Genomic DNA, 19,819 nt, shown 5'->3' on the forward strand with positions numbered 1-19,819 from the left:
TACACTGTTGGGGTGAAACGCGGCAGCCAATTGCGCGCAGCGGCGTCCCCACAAACAGCCGTGGATTGAGTGACCGATTTTTTTTATTACTCCCGGAAAAGCAATCCGCCGATCGACCAATAACCAAGTTCCTATTGGCTAGGTAAACAGAGGCATGTTTGGAGTAAGGAAACTTGCCAACATTTCGCCCCGCTGTGAATCGAACCAGGTCTCTCGCTTGCGAGGCGAGTGCTCTAACCACTGAGCCACCGGATTCCAGCCATGGAATATTTGTGCACCTTAACATCTAGTTAGGACCTCAGTTTAACTTATCTGAAGGATGGCACCTCTGACCACAGTGCTCCCCCAGTATCGACTGTCCCGATGTCAGGTTTGAACCCACAACTTTCTAAGAGGTAAGACTGCTAAGACCAGCTGAGCCAGGCTGAAGTCTGTGTCCACCTTGCCCTTGGGAAGCTTGCCAGACAGTGCTCATGACAAGCTATAGCTTCAGCGGATTAGATTCCAATGGACCCTCACAAACATTCTGGGTCACCAAACCCCACCAACCTACGCTTAAGATCTCACAGAATTAGACAGTTGTGTGCAGGCCATGGAAGAGTGCATTCCGTTCCACGCGCATCATTTTACATGCCTGAGTGGCACGCACACGTGGTATTTTCAGTCAGCTGGACACATGGCGATACCCGGTACCGTGGTTATCCACATTTCCTGCCACCTCAATGTTTCCAATGTCCTCCTTTTCGGACTCTCCAGCTCCCACCATTAATTCAAAACTCCACCTCCCGTGTCCTCACTCACGCAAACTCTGTACCCCCATCATCCCAGTCCTGGCCACAGAAGCCAATTCAGCTTCAAGGAGACCCTACTTACCTATCCCTCCCCCCACCCACCGGGAGATGGAACTCTGGTCTGGATCATCTTAAGCACGGTGATGGGATTCCGCACGAGTCAACACCAAGCTGACCAAAAAAGCATTTGGTTGTCGCCTCTCCAAACTAACGGTAACTGTATAGCTACGATTTAAAAAAAAATGTTTTGAAGTGGTCTTCACACCATATCCAATGCAAGGATTATTAAACCATGGGATTTAAGAATTAAAACTAAATGCAAATGGTAGGCACGACACATGAGCAGAGAATATGGTAATGCAGTAACAGTGGACCCCCTCCACTGTTTGTAGGAAATCCAACAACCCAGAAGAACAGACCAACAAATTGCCCGCTGCTAAAAAAAATACACACAGGTCAATCAGCATAACAGTCAGGGTATAAAGGGATATGGGGCAAGGGCTGGTAACTGGAGTTGAGGTACAGATCAGTCGTGACCTTATAGAATCGCAGACAGACTCAAGGGACTGAGTGGCTGCCTCCTGTTCCTACTGCAAGAAATTGTTAACGGATAAACCACTTGTGTAATATCACTTTATTATTAAACCCAGTTACAATGACGCAGTCAGCACTCAGTTTATTCGTTCTCTTCACTACGTAATCTGGCATTTGGATTGGTGACCTTGATTGCAAGTTGGGCTGCTCTCTCCACGATCAATTTGCGGTTTTTGGACGAGACATTATGCGCGATCTCCGCACAATAAGACCTAGGAACAAAGCACAGAACTCTGTCAGTTACAGAACAAGAATTGCATTCCAAATGGCACGGTGTGGCACTGTATCATTGCAAAGTTTCCCATTGTAATGATCAGCAGCAAGTCACAGAATCTCTAAAGCTAGCCGTCAGGGAACGTAGTTTATAACATGCTTGCCACTGGGTTAGCAGGTAGTGGCAAGCGTGTTCAAGCACGAAACTAGGCGCAGAATCGCCGCCTTTTATGTTTGGCTGAAACCATTCCACGTTTGCATACATTACCCTGAAACACTAAAGGCGCTGACATTATGGGACTGTAAAATAAAACGTAACTTTTACATCGCAGGCAAATTAAGTTTGAACCCAAATCTCAGAAAGGTTTGTTCAGCCAGCTATCAGACACATAGAAACACATGGTCAAGAGCCTCATAACCAAAATAAGCAAGTTTCACATACGTATGTTTCCGATTATCTGATAGAGTGTGTGCACTCTCTCCCCAAAGGGTCAAGCACACCCTGATTGCCTGTTCCTGGAAGTTTAGGCAGAACTAACGTTTGGGGATCCCACGGGGTGCATTTGGCAACCCAAAGTAAGTAATGACAAGCTACCTATCCACTACTTGTCCAGCCAGGACCAGCTTAACATATTAAGAGTTTGGCTTGCAGGGTTAACAGGAATTAACCTGGACGAATTTCAACTCAAAAGTCTGCTCCTTAATGTCGTGTTAACAAGCCAGGCTGACTGGTCTGTAACCAACAGTGCCTCCACCCACCCCAGGCCCCACTGTGACATTTCCTGAACAATCTCCCGCACATATTCCCATGTTAGGGCCTAAACATCAGAAATCTTCCATGTTAAAAACACCACGTTGTAAACTGAGTGGATTCTTACTTGTTGCTCATCATGAGAACCTCCAGCTCCTTGATATTGTGGATCAGGAATTTCCGGAATCCTGAGGGCAACATGTGTTTTGTCTTCTTGTTGCTGCCGTACCCAATGTTGGGCATAAGAATCTGGCCTTTAAACCTCCTCCGCACCCGGTTGTCAATACCTCTGGGTTTACGCCAATTACGCTGCGGAAGACAACACAAGAAATTTGATTACAGCATCCAACTGCCGATTGAGAAACATTACAGTTCTCTGCCGCTTAACAGGGAAGATATTTGGGATGGGATGAAACTTGCCCACACCCATCAGACTTCAAATACGGAATGAATATTCCACACATTGAAACATTTTGAAGGAAGGAAGCAATTTTTTTTTTTTTTACTTGAAGCGATCTTACGACTGCAAATTAAGTCGTTTGAATTATATTTAACTCGCAATTTCAGTCCGGACAGAAAAGCTGGTTATGCTTTCAATAAGTCTTTTTTTTTAAAAAAAACGCCAGCAAACACATCCGACTTTTATTCGCAATCTAAGGAGACGCGGACATCGCGGCCCACCCCTGCACATTTTAAGTATCCCAGGGAAAAGTATTCGGAAACGATTAAAACCATCGTTTGACAGCAAACTTTTTTTCAAAAAAAAACTAAGCAATCGCAGTGCAATCCACAATAAACTCGTACTTGTCAGCACAAAATGAGCAGGTCAACCCAACCAATAAACACGGCGCAGAACACCACAAACTCACCTTAATCTTTACATAACGATCAGACTGGTGACGAATGAACTTTTGCCTCCGTTTCTTGACAATATCGGGCCTGATGAGGGGTCTTAGGGCAGGCATGTTGCCTAGGCAAAGAAAATAAATGAAGTGAGCAAAAAAAAATTGGGACTCAAAATACCCGGATCGGGCCCCCTGCGATGACGATGATGATAATAATAATCCCTGCACGTGATATAGCTCCTCAGTGAGACCGCTCAAAGAACATACTGTAAAGCGGATCAACTGTGTATGTCTTCGCGGGCGAAACGAGGCAGCCCGAGCTCACACGGCCACGTCCCGCCAACGGTCATGGATAGAGCGACCCCATTTTTTTTCTTCTCTCTCTCTCTCGGGATTACCACCTCCGGGGGGGGTGGGGGGTCACTACACCCCCCCCCCCCCCCCCGCCAATCGACTTAACAACCGGGTTCCTACTTACTGCCTGGGAAACAAGAGGGCGGGCGGGAGTTAAGGAAACTCGCCGAAGAATTCTCCCTGCCCGGGGAGGAGGGGGGATCGAACCCGGGTTAGAGCGAGCGAGAAGGCGCTCTAATCTCCCCCCCCCCCCCCACACACCGCCCGGAGCTCAACAAGTAAACCCACGCGCGCCATCCGCAGCGGCCAAAAAAAAAAATACCCGCCTTGGGTGGGGGGGGTGTGTGTGTGTGGGGTGTGTGTGTGTGTGTGTGTGTGTGGGGTGTGTGTGTGTGTGTGGGGGGTGTGTGTGTGTGTGTGTGTGTGGGGTGTGTGTGTGTGGGGGTGTGTGTGTGTGTGGGGGGTGTGTGTGTGTGTGGGGGGTGTGTGTGTGTGGGGGTGTGTGTGTGTGTGGGGGGGTGTGGGGGTGTGTGTGTGTGTGTGGGGGGTGTGTGTGTGTGGGGTGTGTGTGTGTGGGTGTGTGGGTGTGTGTGTGGGGGGGGTGTGTGTGTGGGGTGTGTGTGTGTGTGTGGGGGGTGTGTGGTGTGTGTGGGGGGTGTGTGTGTGTGGGGTGTGTGTGTGGGGGTGTGTGTGTGTGTGGGGGGTGTGTGTGTGTGGGGGTGTGTGTGTGGGGGGGTGTGTGTGTGTGGGGGGGTGGGGTGTGTGTGGGGTGTGTGTGTGGGGTGTGTGTGGGGTGTGTGGGGGGGGGGTGTGTGTGGGGGGGGGGGGGGGGGGGGAGGAATCTGGAATTCTCCGGTCAGTTCGGGGGCAATTAAATTAATATCAGGGGTTATTGGGGGGGGGAGAGGAGAGGGGGGGGAGGCGGCCGATCGGGAGTGGAGGTGCAGGTTCGTCCGCCCTGATCTTACAGAATGGCGGAACGGGCTGGGGGGAGGGGGGGGGCTGAATGGCCTCCTCCTGGTCCTACTGCTGCGGTGGCGGCGGCGGTGGTTACGATGGGCCCACGGGTTGTCACTGAGACGCCTGCACCGACCGACCTGGGAATGGGGGGGGGGGTTCGTCGACAACCACCAGCGAACCTCAGCCTAACCCCCCCCCCCCCCCCCCACCCCTTCCCCCCCCCCCACTCGACCAACCGCCCGCCCCCTCCCCTGGAAACCCGCCACACAACAAAACGGGGAAGAGGGGGTCGGTCGAGGGAAAGGCCTCTGGAAATCACCGGCGTCCATTCGGTTTGTGGCCGGAGAGGCCTTGTGCACACACACACACACACACACCCACGCGCCACGGGACCGGCGTTTAAAAAAAAAACACCCGAGAAAGAAAGAAAGAGAGAGGCGCCGCGTTACGGGTGACCGTGTCGGTGGCGGAGGGGGGGGTCCTGAGGGCCGGATGGCCGCCGATGGCGACGGATTGCACCGGTGCGGGGCCTCACCTGAGGAGAGCGGCGGCGCGTCCTCGGCGGCCGAGAGCGGACTGCGGGCGGGAAGAGGCCGCGCGGGGGCTGCCGGGAACTTATAACCTCCGCGTCCTGGCAGAGAGGTAGTGACGCTCCGCACCGTTCCCTCCCCCCCAAAAAAATAGTACCACCAACCGCTTCGACCGGAGAGGCCGACCCCCGGGGCTCGCGGCGCTCGAGACGCTCGTTCGCGAGCGGATTTTTTTTTCCGCCCCTCTCGCTCGCTCGCTCCCAACCGCCGCTCCCGCACTCGTGATCTTCCAGGACCTTTGCTTGTGGGCGGGTCGTTTTTTTTGGGGGGGGCGGGTTTGGGCGGGTTCACGCCCAAATCGGGCGGGTTTTTGGGTTGGGGCTGGTGGTGGGGAGTGGGGGGGAAACAATACAACAATTTTTTAATTAAACCTGCAAGTTTTTGTTAACAAAATGCGCTTTCAACGTTAAACGTAATAATAATAATAATAATCCTTGCATTTGATATAGCGCTTTTCACGTCGGGAGGACGTCCCAAAGCGCTTCACAGAACACACTGTAAAGTGAATTGACTGTATATTTGTGGGCGAACGCGGCGGCCAATTGCGCACAGCAATGTCCCACAAACAGTCATAGATTGAAAATGATTTAACTTTGACCCCACCACCCCCCCCCAGGCAGAGGCAATAAGAAAATGTTGTATCTCATGTTGATATAGATCCCCACACGTAGAATATTACGCACAATTTAATGAAAAAACACTTATGCATTTGTTTTAATGTCTACTACATTACAGTGTTGGTAAAGTATGACATCGCCCGTACAGAATACAGTACAGCAAAAAACAGCAAGTTTCAAGCGCTCTGGGACGCTACTCCGCGTTAGGGGCGCTATGTAAATGCAAGTTGTTGTGGTTGTTGTTGTTCAAATGGATTCCCAGCAGAGCGAGCTACAAGATGTAGACTTTTCTCATATCTATATCGCCATAGCTGACGTATCCCTGGTTGCTAACTGGCCAAGTGATTTCGTTGCTGTAGCCAGGATTGCTTTGCGGTCCTTGGCGAGTGTTGCTGAACAGAACCTCCTCGTGCTTCAGCTTGACATCTGGGAGATACATACGCAATTTGTCCAGCTGGTGACCAGGCCAGAAGGCATCTCGATTGGCCTGGGCATACCAGGGTACGTTGCGATTAATCAGCCCTCTCTGCTTTCTAAAATAGAAAAAAAATGTTATGTTCTTTGATATATTTCCTCTGTGTAACCAAATGTCCCATTCTGGAACTTATTTTAACACTCGCCCACTGGTTCAGTCAGTCACCATGCAAATAACTTTCTCCCACAAAGGTACAGCCAATTCACTTTACAGTATATTGCGTGAAGCGTTTTGAGACGACTCGAGGACATGACAAAGCGCTATATTAAATGTAAGGATTGTTATTATAACTTGCTTCCTGTGGCTAAATATAAGTGGGGATATTGTCGGTCCACGTGAACCATTAAAATAATTATCAGAAATTCCCGTCAATTTTTCTTGAAGAACCAACCTTCTGTTTTTCTCATATTCATCAAATGCCATGTTCTGTCCTGGTTGTTTGATGTTTCCCTTTCTAGTGAGTATTCCAGGCTGTTTAGTGGGGAAAGATTTCCGGGGAGGTCTAAAACATGAGTAAGAAATATAAGCGATTAGAAACGGAAAAATGAAAGGTGATCTATCGATTACTCCAATGGCATAGTAATGCCATTAACCCCTCCAATAAAAAAGTAAAAAATAATAATTTTGGTCACTCAACCCACGGCTGTTTGTGGGGACGCTGCTGTGCGCAATTGGCTGCCGCGTTTCGCCCACAAAATACACAGTCAATTCACTTTACAGTGTATTCCGCAAAACGCTTTGAGACGTCTATAATAATTATTGTAATAGTGGGCAAGGCACACAGAATGTTCCCAGGTTGAGGAAACTTGTGTAGACATGTGTCTCACTCACTAAAGTGGGAGTAGATCACCCGCACAGGCAGCATGGAAGGAAGAGGGAAAAATGAATGAATGAATGAATGAATTAAACAAAAGCTCCCATTACTTTGGTTTTACTTTGCTTTCGATTTGTTTTGTTTCCGTATTTTGTTTTCCTTTTTTTGTTACTTGTTTTCCTATTTTCGTCACTTGTTTTCCTATTTTTGTTTGCTCTTCTTCTTTTTGCGTATCCGTGTCGTCTTGCTCAGAGAGTAAGGTTTTCTTCTGCTCCTCGGACACATCCTTATCGATCTCAATCTCAGTCTCCATTTCCGCTTGATCCAGCTGATCCATTAATGTACGTTCTCTGGAATAATTAAAACAATAAAGCCTTTTTCAGTACTTTCTTCCCTATTTCGTATTCATCAGCCAGAATGGTAGTACGATGGCAATGAGTTTTCTCCCACAAAATGTACCGTCAATTCACTTTACAGTGTATCCTGTGAAACACTTTGAGATGTCTCGAAGACGTGATAAGGCGCTGTATCAAACACAAGGAATATTTCAACGCTGAATCTAATAGCTCATCATCCTATTGTATTATTTCCATGCACTTTGAGTAGGAAAGACAGTAGACTTTTTCCCCAAACCTCTTTGAAACAATCTGCTAAACCGTAACTCTTGAAATTTTCTCTATGTGAAAGGAGACAGCTTTTCCTTTGCCCGCTTTCCGGCTGTAGTAATCCCTCCGAAAAAAANTAACAATCATTTGGTCACTCAATCCACAATTGTTTGTGGGACACTGCTGTGCGCAATTGGCTGCTGCCTTTCGCCCTCAAAATACACAGTCACTCCACTTTACCGCATGTTTTGTGAAGCACTTTAAGACGTCTCAACGATGTGACAAGGCGCTATATCAAATCCAAGGCTTGTTATTATTTTTATTACTGACTGAGCTGCAATCAGCAACTCATCATCTGGGGTTAGTGTTGGCAGGAACCTACATTCTACCACAGCTGTTGCCTTTATACCACTGCACATTTCTTCCTTTTTTTATTTGTTTTAGCCAGTGTTTACCTAGCAGTGAACCAGTCATTGATCTCCTTAATATTGAACAGATTTGTCCCAGGCTGTCTCAACCGGTATTTTTTTCCAACTCCTGGTAAAGTCTTGTCTCCCGGGTGAAGTACCGCTGCAAGAAAGAAAATCCAATCCAACAGATTTTTTTAAACACCATTGTGAAGGCCTTTTCATGGGACACTTGAACAAATAAATCCTCAGGACCTAACAGACAATTATGAGACAGAACACATTCTTTTTTAGATATAACATTGTCACTTAGCTCTGATACAAAATATAATAGTCACAATAATACCTGCATTTGATATTGCGCCTTATCACATCTTTGAGACGTCTCAAAGCGCTTCACAGAATATATGTGGACATTAATAATAATCCCTCAAGAAAAAAAAACAATAATAATGTGGTCACTCAATCCATGACTGTTTGTGGGGACACCTCTGTGCGCAATTGGCTGCCGGGTTTTGTCCACAAAATATACAGTCGATCCACTTCACAGTATATTCTGTGAAGCTCTTTGAGACGTCTTGAAGATGTGATAAGGCGCTGTATCAGATGCAAGGACTATTATTATTACTATTATTGCTTAAGTGGCCATTACTGATATGTGATTCTTCACAGTAAACACAACTGGGTTTTTCATTTCATTCGACAAGGCATCACAGCCATCCCAATCATGCGCTCACACAGCATTCAGCTCCAGCATGGTATGATGTCCATTTACTAAGATTAATAAATAGAATGAATGAGTGCAGCGAGTTTTACTGTTACCTCTTTCCAGCAAACCTTCGGTAAGGAGTATATTATACTCCTTAAGCACCTGCTGAAGTCTATAGTATTCCGTTAAGCATCGTTGCCGAAACTCATTCGTGGCTTCACCATCTGGTCCTTTCAGTGAGGACAGCAGGGAATGGCAGGCCACAGCCTGATCAATTCCTGTTTTAAATTGACATATTTGCACTTTTTCCTGGTATTCCTTGTTCTCCTGCAAGGCAAGGGGAAAAAGAGTCTGAAAAACATCCATCTCGTCTTTACAATGCATTTGACCACAAAGAAGAGCTGTGATTCCGGACTGGCTTAATTGTTTGCAAACGTAAAGTGCTTTTGCAGTTTTAGCTGGTTGAACTCTGGTAGTATCCCAGACACACACTCTGGGTCCCAAGCCTTGCCTCTTGTCGATTTGTGCCTAACTTGTGCCTTTCGCCCACGAAATATACAGTTAATTCACTTTACAATATATTCTGTGAAGCGCTTTGAGACGTCTCGAAGACTTGATGAGGCTCTATATCAAATGTAAGGATTATTATTATTATGGTTATTATTATTAATACAGTAATCTCCAGAATATAAAGATGTTTGACCATCATTTAACGTCTGATCTGAACTATATCAGATGCTGTGAGACACCAAACAACGACGACTTGTATTTATATAACGCCCTTCACGTTGGTTTGCGCCCCGGAGTGCTTGGCAATGCCTTCACATAGTGAGGGAGAGGGAATTGGATGAGTATCATCTCACATTGCCTGTTCTCATGCTTATTCCGAACAGCTCGCTAAATAAATTCTTGGGGGAAATAGAGCAAGTTTTACTCTTACGCTCTCCTGTTTATAATCAGGAAAAAATGTGGGAAGCCTTCCATTTCCCTCATCGAACATCGAATTCGGTCTACCACCCCCGTCAACACTCTATCCAAAATTCGATGAATAGGATACAACGCAGCCATTATACAAATGATTTCTAAATTACCTTCAATAGTTTGTCGCTTCCCAATTTCCACTGCTGGAAAAGCCTCAGCTCCTCTGCTGTAAATGGTCTTCTCTCGGACAGATCGATCGGCGGAACTTGTAGGTTGTTTGATAGTTTTACCAGGGGATAGGGCTCTATTGAAGTGTTTATGTAAGGTACAGCTGTACAGGGTTTTTCGGGGCAACGGTTAGATATTAAAGTGAGATACGAGGTGGTCAGAATAATAGAGGGAAAGCCGCGATCTGCAGGAAAAGAAAAACAATTTATAGCGGCTTATAAACACCTGAAATATGCTCCTTTGCTAAGCTGAAGCGGCTTAAAGGAGCATATTTTATTAATAATAGTACTAATAATAATCCTTGCATTTGATATAGAGCTTTATCACGTCTTTGAGATGCCTCAAAGCGCTTCTGAGCACGTTTTAATTGAAGGAGAGAGAGGAGCAGAAAGGCAGAAAGAAATGATGTGATGTGTTTTTCTGGGCGGCTCCCAATCCGTGGTATATTTTTTGTAAAAAGATAATAACACGTCTCCCTGCAGGAAAGACACACTTGCAAGCAGCCCCTCACATTGACAACAACAACTTGCATTTATATAGCCTCCCTCACACCGGGTAGTGTCCCAGAGCGCCTGACATGCCTGTCATCAACAAGTTAGCGTGTGAGGAATCGCTAACAATGAAGCAACGCACTCCTCTGCTCTAAGTCACAGAATCCTGAGTGGTCCAAACACTCAGTTTATGTGGATTATTTTCTGTGTCTTAGTTTCTGTACTTCGCTCGTGCTAAGGTGAGACGGGATCATAATTGCGCTTGGTATACCTTGGTATACTGAGAGAGAGAGTATTTTGTTGTGGATGTTGATTTTGTTGGGACGTACGTCCTCCTGACGTGAAAGGCGCTACGCAAATGTAATTTTATTGTTGTTGTTGTTGATTCGGCTCGCTAATGCAGGCTGGCGTGTCCTGATTGAGCATGGCTCATTCCCTTCTTGAAAAATGCTTCCCATAAAGGAAACAATGAAAGAATCATAAGAACATGAAAAATTTGCTCGGCCCAAGAAAACCAAGGTCCATCTGGTTCACCTTCCACCATCCTGGCAGTCGCTTGACACATCGCGTCCCAAACTACACACTGTATCCCCGAGATTTTATTTTCTAGCAGAAATCGATCTGATTTGTTCTTCAAATAAAACAACACCTTCTGCTCTATCAAATGCTCTACAGTCTACAAGTTCTCTGTGATAGTTTTGCCTATAAGGGCTCCTGATGAGGAGTCTCCTTGTCGGAGGTTTTATCTCTTGCAAGTTCTTACCTGATTGATACAATTGGTTCCGAACTTCCTGACGGACTTCCTTCTTCCAGGTCTTCTGACCATGAGCAAGATCTTTGTATAAAATATCGCCCGCTTTACCCAGTGTATCTACCATATCATCCAGCTCTAGGTCACTGATTGGAATGTGAGCCTGTTTAACAGAACAAAACAAAATAATAATCATAATCTTTGCATTTGATATACAGCGCCTTATCACGTCATCGAGACGTCTCAAAACACTTCGCAGGATATACTGTAAAAGGATTTGACTGTGTATTTTGTGAGCAAAACGCGGCAGCCAATTGCCCACGGCAGCGTCCCCGCAAACAGCCGCGGATTGAGTGACCAAATTATTATTTTTTTCAAAACTATTATTTTTTTTGAAGGGATTGTCACCACCGGAAAAGCGATGCATCAATCGACTAATTACTGCTAGATAAACAGAGGTGTGTGTGTGAATTAAAGAAATTTTAATTTTCGCCCTGCTCGGGAATCGAACCCGGGTCCTCTCACTCGCAAGACGGGTGCTCTAACCCCTGAGCTGCAGGACTACCTTCATAATGACATCTTGAAGGTTACTCTTCGATAGCTTCCATCTCTTTTCTTTGTCGGTAATTTTGAAGAAATCGAGTAATCGCAGCCTGTTTTTGTTCAGGTGTTGCTGTAGCAGCATAATCGCCTTCGGAGAGGGCCGCAGAATCAACGGAGTGGTGATACTGACCTTGGCACGCCGCTGCGGTTCGACATCCATCATAGCCTGGAGAAAGCAGGTAAGGTTTTTATTCCATCATTTCAGTGAATTATTCAATCGCATGTTGTCTGCCTCCACTTCTCTCATTCGGGTACGTGAGCCTATTTCACACACACGCTGCCTCCACTACTGTATTTTAGAAACGTAAGAACATAGGAACAGGAGGAGGCCCTTCAGCCCCTCGAGCCTGTTCCGCCATTCTATCAGATCATGGTTGATCTGTACCTCAACTCCAATTACCCGCCTTCGCCCCGTATCCCTTGATACCCTGACCTCACAAATATCTGTCAACCTCGGTCTTGAATACTTGAATAGATACAGCCATAATCCACAGCCTTTTGGGGGGAGGGAGGGAGAGTTCCAGATTTCCACTATCCTTTGAGTGAAAAACTGCCTCCTGATTTTAAAACATATTCGTGTCAAAGAGCAAGTGGGAACATCATTTTCAATCCAATCAGGTCCATCGCACACATCGGCGGGAACACACAGTAACTCTTGACTGCATATTTACTGTATGTATATATATATATGTGTGATATGTTATATGAAACAAACCAAAAAATAAAGTTGGATGAAGCAAACTGACATTTGTGTAGCACTTAAGTCAATTCTCTGGATTAGAGGAGAAAGCAACAACAACAACTTGCATTTACACAGTGCCCTCGTGTGGGGTAGCATCCCAGAGTGCTTGACACGGGGGGGAGACGGAGCGGGGGAGGTGACTGTAAGCACTATCGAAAAGGAAGGACCTCAGGCGGGATTTGAAAGTGGGGAGGGCAGGAAAGCAGAAAGCTAAAGAGCAGTGCCCTTACGCTTGCCAACTTGGCTCTCTCTGCTCTTCTGCGTTCTTCCTGCTCCAGTATTCTTTCCAACACATACGTCTCAATTTCAGTCAGAGACATTTTATTCTCCAACCAGTATTTCAAGGCTTCGATGGATGTCAGATCTCGCCTCATCTTCTTTCTCTCTCGCATCCACTTGGTGTACTCGTCCTCTCTCTCCTGGCTTTCCACTTCCAGAAGTTCTTTCTCTCCTTTCTCTATCTGTTGTTTCATGGCCTTCTGAATGGTTTTTATGTGGATGGAGCGAGTTGAGGCCGAATTCAAAGGAGCGGCATTGAATCGCCTGACTCTTAGTTTTGCTGGCCCGAAGCATTTTTGTGCCATGCGAAAATATTGAGTCTTATGCAAATCCCTTTGCTTGTACCTCTCCAGTTGTTGGGTGATAGTCAATTCTTGTCCTTCCATTTGAAAATAAGCCATTTGTTTTTTTTTTTGCACGATCAGAAAGTAATTAGAAGTCAAGGTAAGCGTGAGAAAGGAGTTACTGTTCCATTTCCAGCAACCAGTGCGCACGCGATGGATCGGAATGGATTGAAAATGATGTTCGAAAAAAATTGCTGTTGCTGTTATTATATTCCAAGGGTGACCTGTATCTTCGGACTTGTTCCCACGCTTGCAAATTCCGGCAATGATCTACATAGGCTGAAAGGGTTCTCTACGGATGAAGGAATCCTCTGACATCAGACACAGTTAAAAACCCCATTACCTTGGCAACACGAACGCAGCAACATTAAAGGTTCCGCCCTTCAACACTGATTGAATAGCAGTGACGCATTGCACTTTGTTGATTTCAAACCCCTGGTCGGTTGGTGTCAGATTCATTAAACACACAGCATGGACTTCTGGCCTGACTTTACTTGATGCACCGGAACACCAGGATCTGCTGGCGTTTATATTTCATTTCGCCCCCACGCCCTCCCTCGAAAATATACAACAATCCTGGCATTTGATTATGGCACGCGCCTCATCACGTCTTCTACGCGTCTCAAAGCGCTTTGCGGAATAGACTGTCAAGTGAATCGACCGCATGTTTTGTGGGTGAAAAACGGCAGCCAATTGCGCACAGCAGCGTCCCCACAACCAGTTGTGGATTGAGTGACAAAGAGTACAAAGAGTCTCAAAAAGCACCTTCGTCAACTTTACCATTTTAACATTTATTTAACATTTCATCAAAGTATAAAATTGAAAATACTGTACAAGCCATTTCTATTACAAACACACACACAACATCATTTAAAAGCTTCTAAAACTCAATACTTTTTTNCTCCCCATTGTGGGACAAGTGGTGGGCGGTTTGAGGGAAAGGTTTTTGCTCGGGTAGTTACCTTACGCCTGTGGAATAAATTCTGTATCTCACATGATGAGATAACAAACTACTTATCACAGCGAGTTTATGAGTCCGTTCATAATAAAAACTGTACAAGTAAAATGTTTTGCAACCTACTGCTTCTATTTCATGATGTCAAACTGAGAACTGACTGCACTTTAGAAAAAAAAAGTCCCAAGTGATATTGGCACAACAACAACAACTTGCACTTATACAGTGCCCATCACACAGGATAACGTCTCAGCTGATCACGGCTGGTTGTCGGTCTGTACAGTGATATGGTTTGCATTCAAAGTCACATCTGGCATACTTGTGATCATTTTAAATGATCAGTTGGTGTGCGGTATATTGAAGAGTTGTGGGATTCATTCAGCAGTTTATTAAGGCATTTTATGTTTGTGTTCACAGGGCAACAAAGCTGAACATTACTCAGAGACTGTGAATCTCCACCAACAGAGTACAATACAATACAAAGTTACATTTGTAAAGCACCTTTCAAGTCGGGAGGACGTCCCAAGGCGCTGAACAGTCAGGGATTAGGACCCGAGCGGGGACGGGGGAGTGGGGGTGGGATCAGGAAGGGTGGAGGGCGTGGAAGGTGGGGGTATGAGGGTGGCCGAAGTAATGTCCTTGGGTCGGGTCAGACCAAGCTTCTCGTGGTTCTCCCAAAGCCAGGCCCAGTACTTGTTCAGTTTGTGATCTTGAGGCTGTACCTAGAAAATAAAACATGCAACACATATTTATGAAAGCTCCAGATATGATCAATTATCTTAGGAGTCATATGAATCAAGAGCTTGGTGCTACACCTTACCTCCTTCCACTCTTTGATACAAAAAATCCGGTAGGAATCATTTCCATACTTCCCAATGCCATGCAGCTCAATCGGGTACTTCCACGATTTATTCAGGAACTGATCTGATGCCCAAAATAACAACAGGTAAATAGCCACTTACAGCAACAGGTATGTGTCACATCATGGATTTCCGTACAGTAGCACAAAAAAAAGTGGTGGAAAACACACACTGTCCTGTTTTACGCCCTTCAACACAGGGCAAACATTTTCACCAGTGGTCAGATCGATGTCAATAGAGACCTAGACACAGCTGTGCGCAATTGGCTGCCGCGTTTCACCCACAAAATACACAGTCAATTTACTTTACAGTATATTCTGTGAAGCGCTTTGAGACGTCTCAATGATGTGACAAGCAACTATATCAAATGCAAGGATTATTATTATTATTATTACAGGAACTTAGCATCTGATGTAGATCAGGAACTTCTCTCACTCTTTGCTATTGTATGGCGATATTACAACTACTCTAATCCACTGCTCTCATGTTGTAACTTAATGGAGGCTACATGGGTCACTTTACAAAGAGACTGAACCAGGAATTGAACATATCCCACATTACAAACCAATATGACAACAGATAACAGCAGAACACTATACCAGAAAATTTGACGATAGCTTTGGCTCTCAGTTCATTTAGGCCGAGTGGTTTCATAAGCTCTGCGATTTCCTTCCAATCAGCTGCTCGAGCCACTTCAGCACAAGGGTATTGTTCCAGGAACTCCCACAGCATGGGAATGGCCTTTTTACCTGATATAAGAAAAAATATACTTCATTATATTTGTATTGTGCTTTTCACGTCAGGAGGACGTCCCAAGGCGCTGGACAGTTAGGGATCCGCACCCAAGTTGGTGGTTGGGATCAGGAGGGGTGGAGGGTCGGGAGGGTAGGGGTAGGAGGGTAACCGAAGGCGCGGTCGAAGAGGAGGGTTTTGAGACAGGTCTTGAAGGAGGCGAGGGAGGGGGCGAGACAGAGGGATTGTGGGATGGAGTTCCAGAGGCTCGGGCTTCACTTGCTCATATACATTTCGAATTAAAATGCTGATATATGATGATCAAGTCTCACCTCTACCAACCTACCAGAGGTTTTGTTGAGAAACATGGTTGCGATAAGAAGCTTCCATGGATCATGGAAGAGCGTCTCTTGCACCAGGTCGAATGGGGATCGAGGAGGCGTCCACTTATTGAATGCTTTCTGCCATGGAGGGCTTGGAGCTACAGAAATCCACCAAAACATTATTTCACCTGACAGCACAATTTCACAGCTGTAACAAACTGCAATTGGGGAAAAGATTTGATGTTTGTTACCTCCTTTAGAGTATTTCTTAGAAAAGTAAGGACTGGTTTTCCTCCTGTCGAGTTTTGCTCTTGGATGATGATTCTCTGTTTAAAAAGACAAGAAAGCCTCAGCTTAAGGAGCAGTGAGTTTACAAAGGAATGTACTGCACGGAAACAGGGCATTTGGCCAAACCAGCCCGTGCTAGTGGCAAAGAATGTTGTGAGATTTATAAACTGCAGGATTGCTGGATATGTAAATGAGTAGCATTTTTGTTGAAAATGCACCCCAAATTATTATGTGCCTGTGTTTGGGGTGGTGGTGGGGGGAGGTATATTTAAATTACTTTCTTGCCCTTCTCCAACCAGCTAGATCATCTACATCTAGAAGGTTTCCAGGGCTCTGTCAACGTTACTTTCATCTCGGGATACAGTGTATAGTTTGGGGTCACAACATGCCAAGCGACTGCCAGGATGGTGGAAGGCGAACTGGATGGACCTTGGGCTTCTTTGGCCAACAAATTCTTATCGTCCACAAGATACAAAATAATTTGAAATGAGAATGGAAAGACCTCATCTGCAATAATTATAAACAACATTAAATTATGCCGCATGTAATACCTTGGGTTTTCAGTGATGTAAAAGCGTTGCCATCCGAATGACACACCAATATTCTATTGTCCGAGTCTTCAGAATTAGGCTCTGATTTGAATAAATCTGTTTCCAAACAAAGTACACTTGGTGTTGATTCAGATTTTTTTCCAGAAATCGTTACCTCAGGCAATGACAAGGCAGTGGAAGCATCTTTCTGACTGATCTGTGCTGAATCCCTGTTAAATTCAGATGTCTCCAAGACAGCTTGTTTAGCATCTTCTATCATTTGTAATTCTGGTGTGTGTGGGGTTCCAGACAGTTCCTCCTTTAAAAGCTGTTCTCTTCTTTCTTCTTTATCTTTTTTGGACCTTTTCGTGCTCGCTGTCTTCTCAGCTTTGAAACTATGCTTTCCTTGCAGAGGCAGCGTTTCCTCCTTTTCAGTTAAAAGAGACTTTTTCTGCCTCGTGTTTGAAGACGGCTCTCTTCTGCACTTCTTTCTGAGCTTACCAAAGTCTTGCATTCCCGCACCTTTCTCGGATTTCTTGTTTGAAGTACTGCTAACTCTCGCACACCTCCGCCTTTTAACTGTTTGGGATATTGTCTCGGTCTCAGGCTTTTGCAAAGTATCCCCCATCTCTTGCGTTGGAACCTGTGCCGGAGCTAATGGAACACTGAAAGTTAATTCACTGACAATATATGCAGACGAGCAAGACACCAGTTTCTGAAGAGATTTTCTGTATACCTGCTGCCTGGTTAGCCGCAGTTCTAGAAGCTTTCCGAGTTTTGCCTTGGCCAGAGATAGCACAATTGGTTGTAATTTCATCTCCGGTAGATTGTTGAAAATAATTTGCAAGTTCCTTAGAAGATCGAAACCGCTTCCCCTGGGGACTAAATAAGAGATACTTCTTAGAAACAGAAATGTTGTTTGAGTATTTTTAATGTGCTAATATATTGATGATCTGAAGGCTAAACTATCACTTATAAAACTATAAGATGACCATTAAATTTCCCACCTCTCCCGACAGTTAACTAACAAAAGTAAAATGTAGGTAAGAAATTTATCTTTCTGATCCCTTTATTGCAGGATTATTTCAAGTCTTTGCACATACGGCTGCTTCTCAGGCTGAGGAGGGTAAATCTGCACATATGTGTTTTTTTCAGGAACTAGTCCAAGACGGCTACTTGATATTCTTGCTATCTTGTGTGATTGGGAACTGTCTGGATTTATAATAATAATCCTTGCATTTGATACAGCGTCGTTGAGACATCTCAAAGCGCTTCACAGAATATACTATAAAATGAATTGACTGTGTATTTTATATCTCACCTTACAATGTAAACATCGTGTTTTCCTGCTGACTTCCCAGTTTTTCTTTCTTTTACGATTGTCTTCCATCCTTCTGGGAGCTCTGGGTGATGATGTAGAGGCGCTTTGAAATCCAAAGTCTGATTTACAGGTCCGTCTTCAGTTAATGCAAAGTTTGTGTTTTCCTGGTCTGGCGATTCAGATTTCAAACCATCTTCCTTTGCTAAATCTCTCTGGAGGCAGTGTTCATCTTCAACGTTACCAGGAGGAAATTCCATCACGCGAATGCAAACTTCTTAAATGTTCTCATCACTGAAAATGGAACATAAAAAGTAAATCTGTATTTTGTTTGCAACTGTGGAGTCCTGTAGCTCAGTGGTTAGAGTTACGGCTCAGCACCTTGGGATGTCCTCCCAACGTGAAAGGCGCTTTCTAAATGTAATGTTGTTGTTGTGTGTTGTAGAGCACTCGCCTCGCAAGCGAGAGGACCCGGGTTCGATTCCCGGCCAGGTCAGGGCGAAACGTTGGGCAAGTTTCCTTACTCCACACACACACACACACACACACACACACACGCCTCCGTTTATCCAGCAGTATGTAGGAACCCGTTCGTTAGCCGATTGGCGGATCGCTTTTCCGGGGGAGTAATAATAATCACTTCAAAAAAAAATAATAATAAATTGGTGACTTCAACCCTCGGCTGTTTGTGGGGAGACGCTGCCGTGCGCAATCGGCTGCCGCGTTTCGCCCACAAAATACACAATCAATTGGCTTTACAGCGTATCCCGTGAAGCGCTTTGAGACGCCTCGAAGACATAATAATAAGGCGCCGTATCAAATGCCAGGATTGTTATTATTATTATGTTATCATATTATTATAATATTGCATTATTGTATTGTTATATTCTAATTATATTATTATTGTTATATTATTATATTGTATTATTGTTATATTATTATATTGTATTATTATATTATGTTGTATTATTGTTATATTATATTGTATTATTGTTATATTATTATATTGTATTAGTATATTATATTGTATTATTATTATATTATTATATTGTATTAATATATTATATTGTATTATTGTTATATTATTATATTGTATTATTATATTATGTTGTATTATTGTTATATTATATTATATTATTGTTATATTATTATATTGTATTAGTATATTATATTGTATTATTATTATATTATTATATTGTATTAATATATTATATTGTATTATTGTTATATTATTATATTGTATTATTATATTATATTATTATTATATCATTATACCGTTATCTTATTATTATTGTTATGATTATTAATTATAGTACCTGATGTGCAGTATTTAGTTCAGTTGTGGACCTAAAGCTGAGGCTGAAGCGGTCCGAGTCGGTGCGTTGGTGTCCAGGTGACAAACAGCTGTGTGACCTGACACTGTGAGCGCCGACATCTTGGAGGAGGAGGAGGAGGAAGGGGGAGGAGCAGCAGCAAATCCCGCGCACGCGCGCGACCCTTGACCTCGGTCACGTGTCAAAACCTCGCGAGATGTCACCGGCCTCGTCGGGGTGGGTTGGGAGGGAGAGTGGCGGGGGAGGGGGGGGGGGGCGTGGCTTGAGACGTCACGCGGGTGGGGAAGGGCGAGGGCGGGGAGGGAGGAGCGTGGGAAGCCTCACGTGAGAGAGAGGGGGCGGGGGGGTTGGGGCGGAGCGGGTGGGCGGGGACGAGAGGCGGGGCTTTGGCGGAA

At 44.9% G+C, this 19,819-nt stretch overlaps 3 protein-coding genes across 4 annotated transcripts; all 3 read right to left on the minus strand.

Annotated features, from left to right (window-relative positions):
• Positions 1 to 1,412: 1,412 nt before the first annotated feature.
• Positions 1,413 to 5,097, minus strand: rpl32 (ribosomal protein L32). The gene is given in 4 exon segments (NM_001292236.1): positions 1,413 to 1,597; positions 2,477 to 2,658; positions 3,219 to 3,319; positions 5,044 to 5,097. Coding segments are annotated over 3 exon segments (408 nt in total). The 5' UTR covers positions 3,315 to 3,319; positions 5,044 to 5,097; the 3' UTR covers positions 1,413 to 1,467.
• Positions 5,098 to 5,953: 856 nt separating this feature from the next.
• LOC103176813 (EF-hand calcium-binding domain-containing protein 12) lies at positions 5,954 to 13,167 on the minus strand. The gene is made up of 9 exons (XM_007890574.2): positions 12,692 to 13,167; positions 11,682 to 11,885; positions 11,129 to 11,279; positions 9,817 to 10,058; positions 8,839 to 9,052; positions 8,065 to 8,179; positions 7,115 to 7,354; positions 6,582 to 6,692; positions 5,954 to 6,248 (listed from the first exon to the last, which is right to left on the minus strand). The coding sequence occupies exons 1-9, from the start codon at positions 13,139 to 13,141 to the stop codon at positions 5,987 to 5,989; spliced, it is 1,989 nt and encodes a 662-aa protein (XP_007888765.1). The 5' UTR covers positions 13,142 to 13,167; the 3' UTR covers positions 5,954 to 5,986.
• A 696-nt stretch (positions 13,168 to 13,863) lies between these two features.
• LOC103176743 (methyl-CpG-binding domain protein 4) lies at positions 13,864 to 19,546 on the minus strand. 2 transcript variants are annotated; one of them, XM_007890486.2, is made up of 9 exons: positions 19,407 to 19,546; positions 18,094 to 18,384; positions 17,509 to 17,654; positions 16,794 to 17,426; positions 16,206 to 16,280; positions 15,978 to 16,112; positions 15,499 to 15,648; positions 14,860 to 14,963; positions 13,864 to 14,761 (listed from the first exon to the last, which is right to left on the minus strand). In XM_007890486.2, the coding sequence occupies exons 2-9, from the start codon at positions 18,348 to 18,350 to the stop codon at positions 14,585 to 14,587; spliced, it is 1,677 nt and encodes a 558-aa protein (XP_007888677.1). In that variant the 5' UTR covers positions 18,351 to 18,384; positions 19,407 to 19,546; the 3' UTR covers positions 13,864 to 14,584. The 2 variants fall into 2 exon arrangements, 1 of the variants encoding a protein (XP_007888677.1); XR_006085438.1 differs by lacking the exon at positions 13,864 to 14,761 and having other exon boundaries at positions 14,902 to 14,963; positions 15,964 to 16,112.
• Positions 19,547 to 19,819: the final 273 nt, after the last annotated feature.

This window comes from Callorhinchus milii, unplaced genomic scaffold, assembly GCF_018977255.1.
Source record: "Callorhinchus milii isolate IMCB2004 unplaced genomic scaffold, IMCB_Cmil_1.0 Scaffold12, whole genome shotgun sequence".
Taxonomy (NCBI): domain Eukaryota; kingdom Metazoa; phylum Chordata; class Chondrichthyes; order Chimaeriformes; family Callorhinchidae; genus Callorhinchus; species Callorhinchus milii.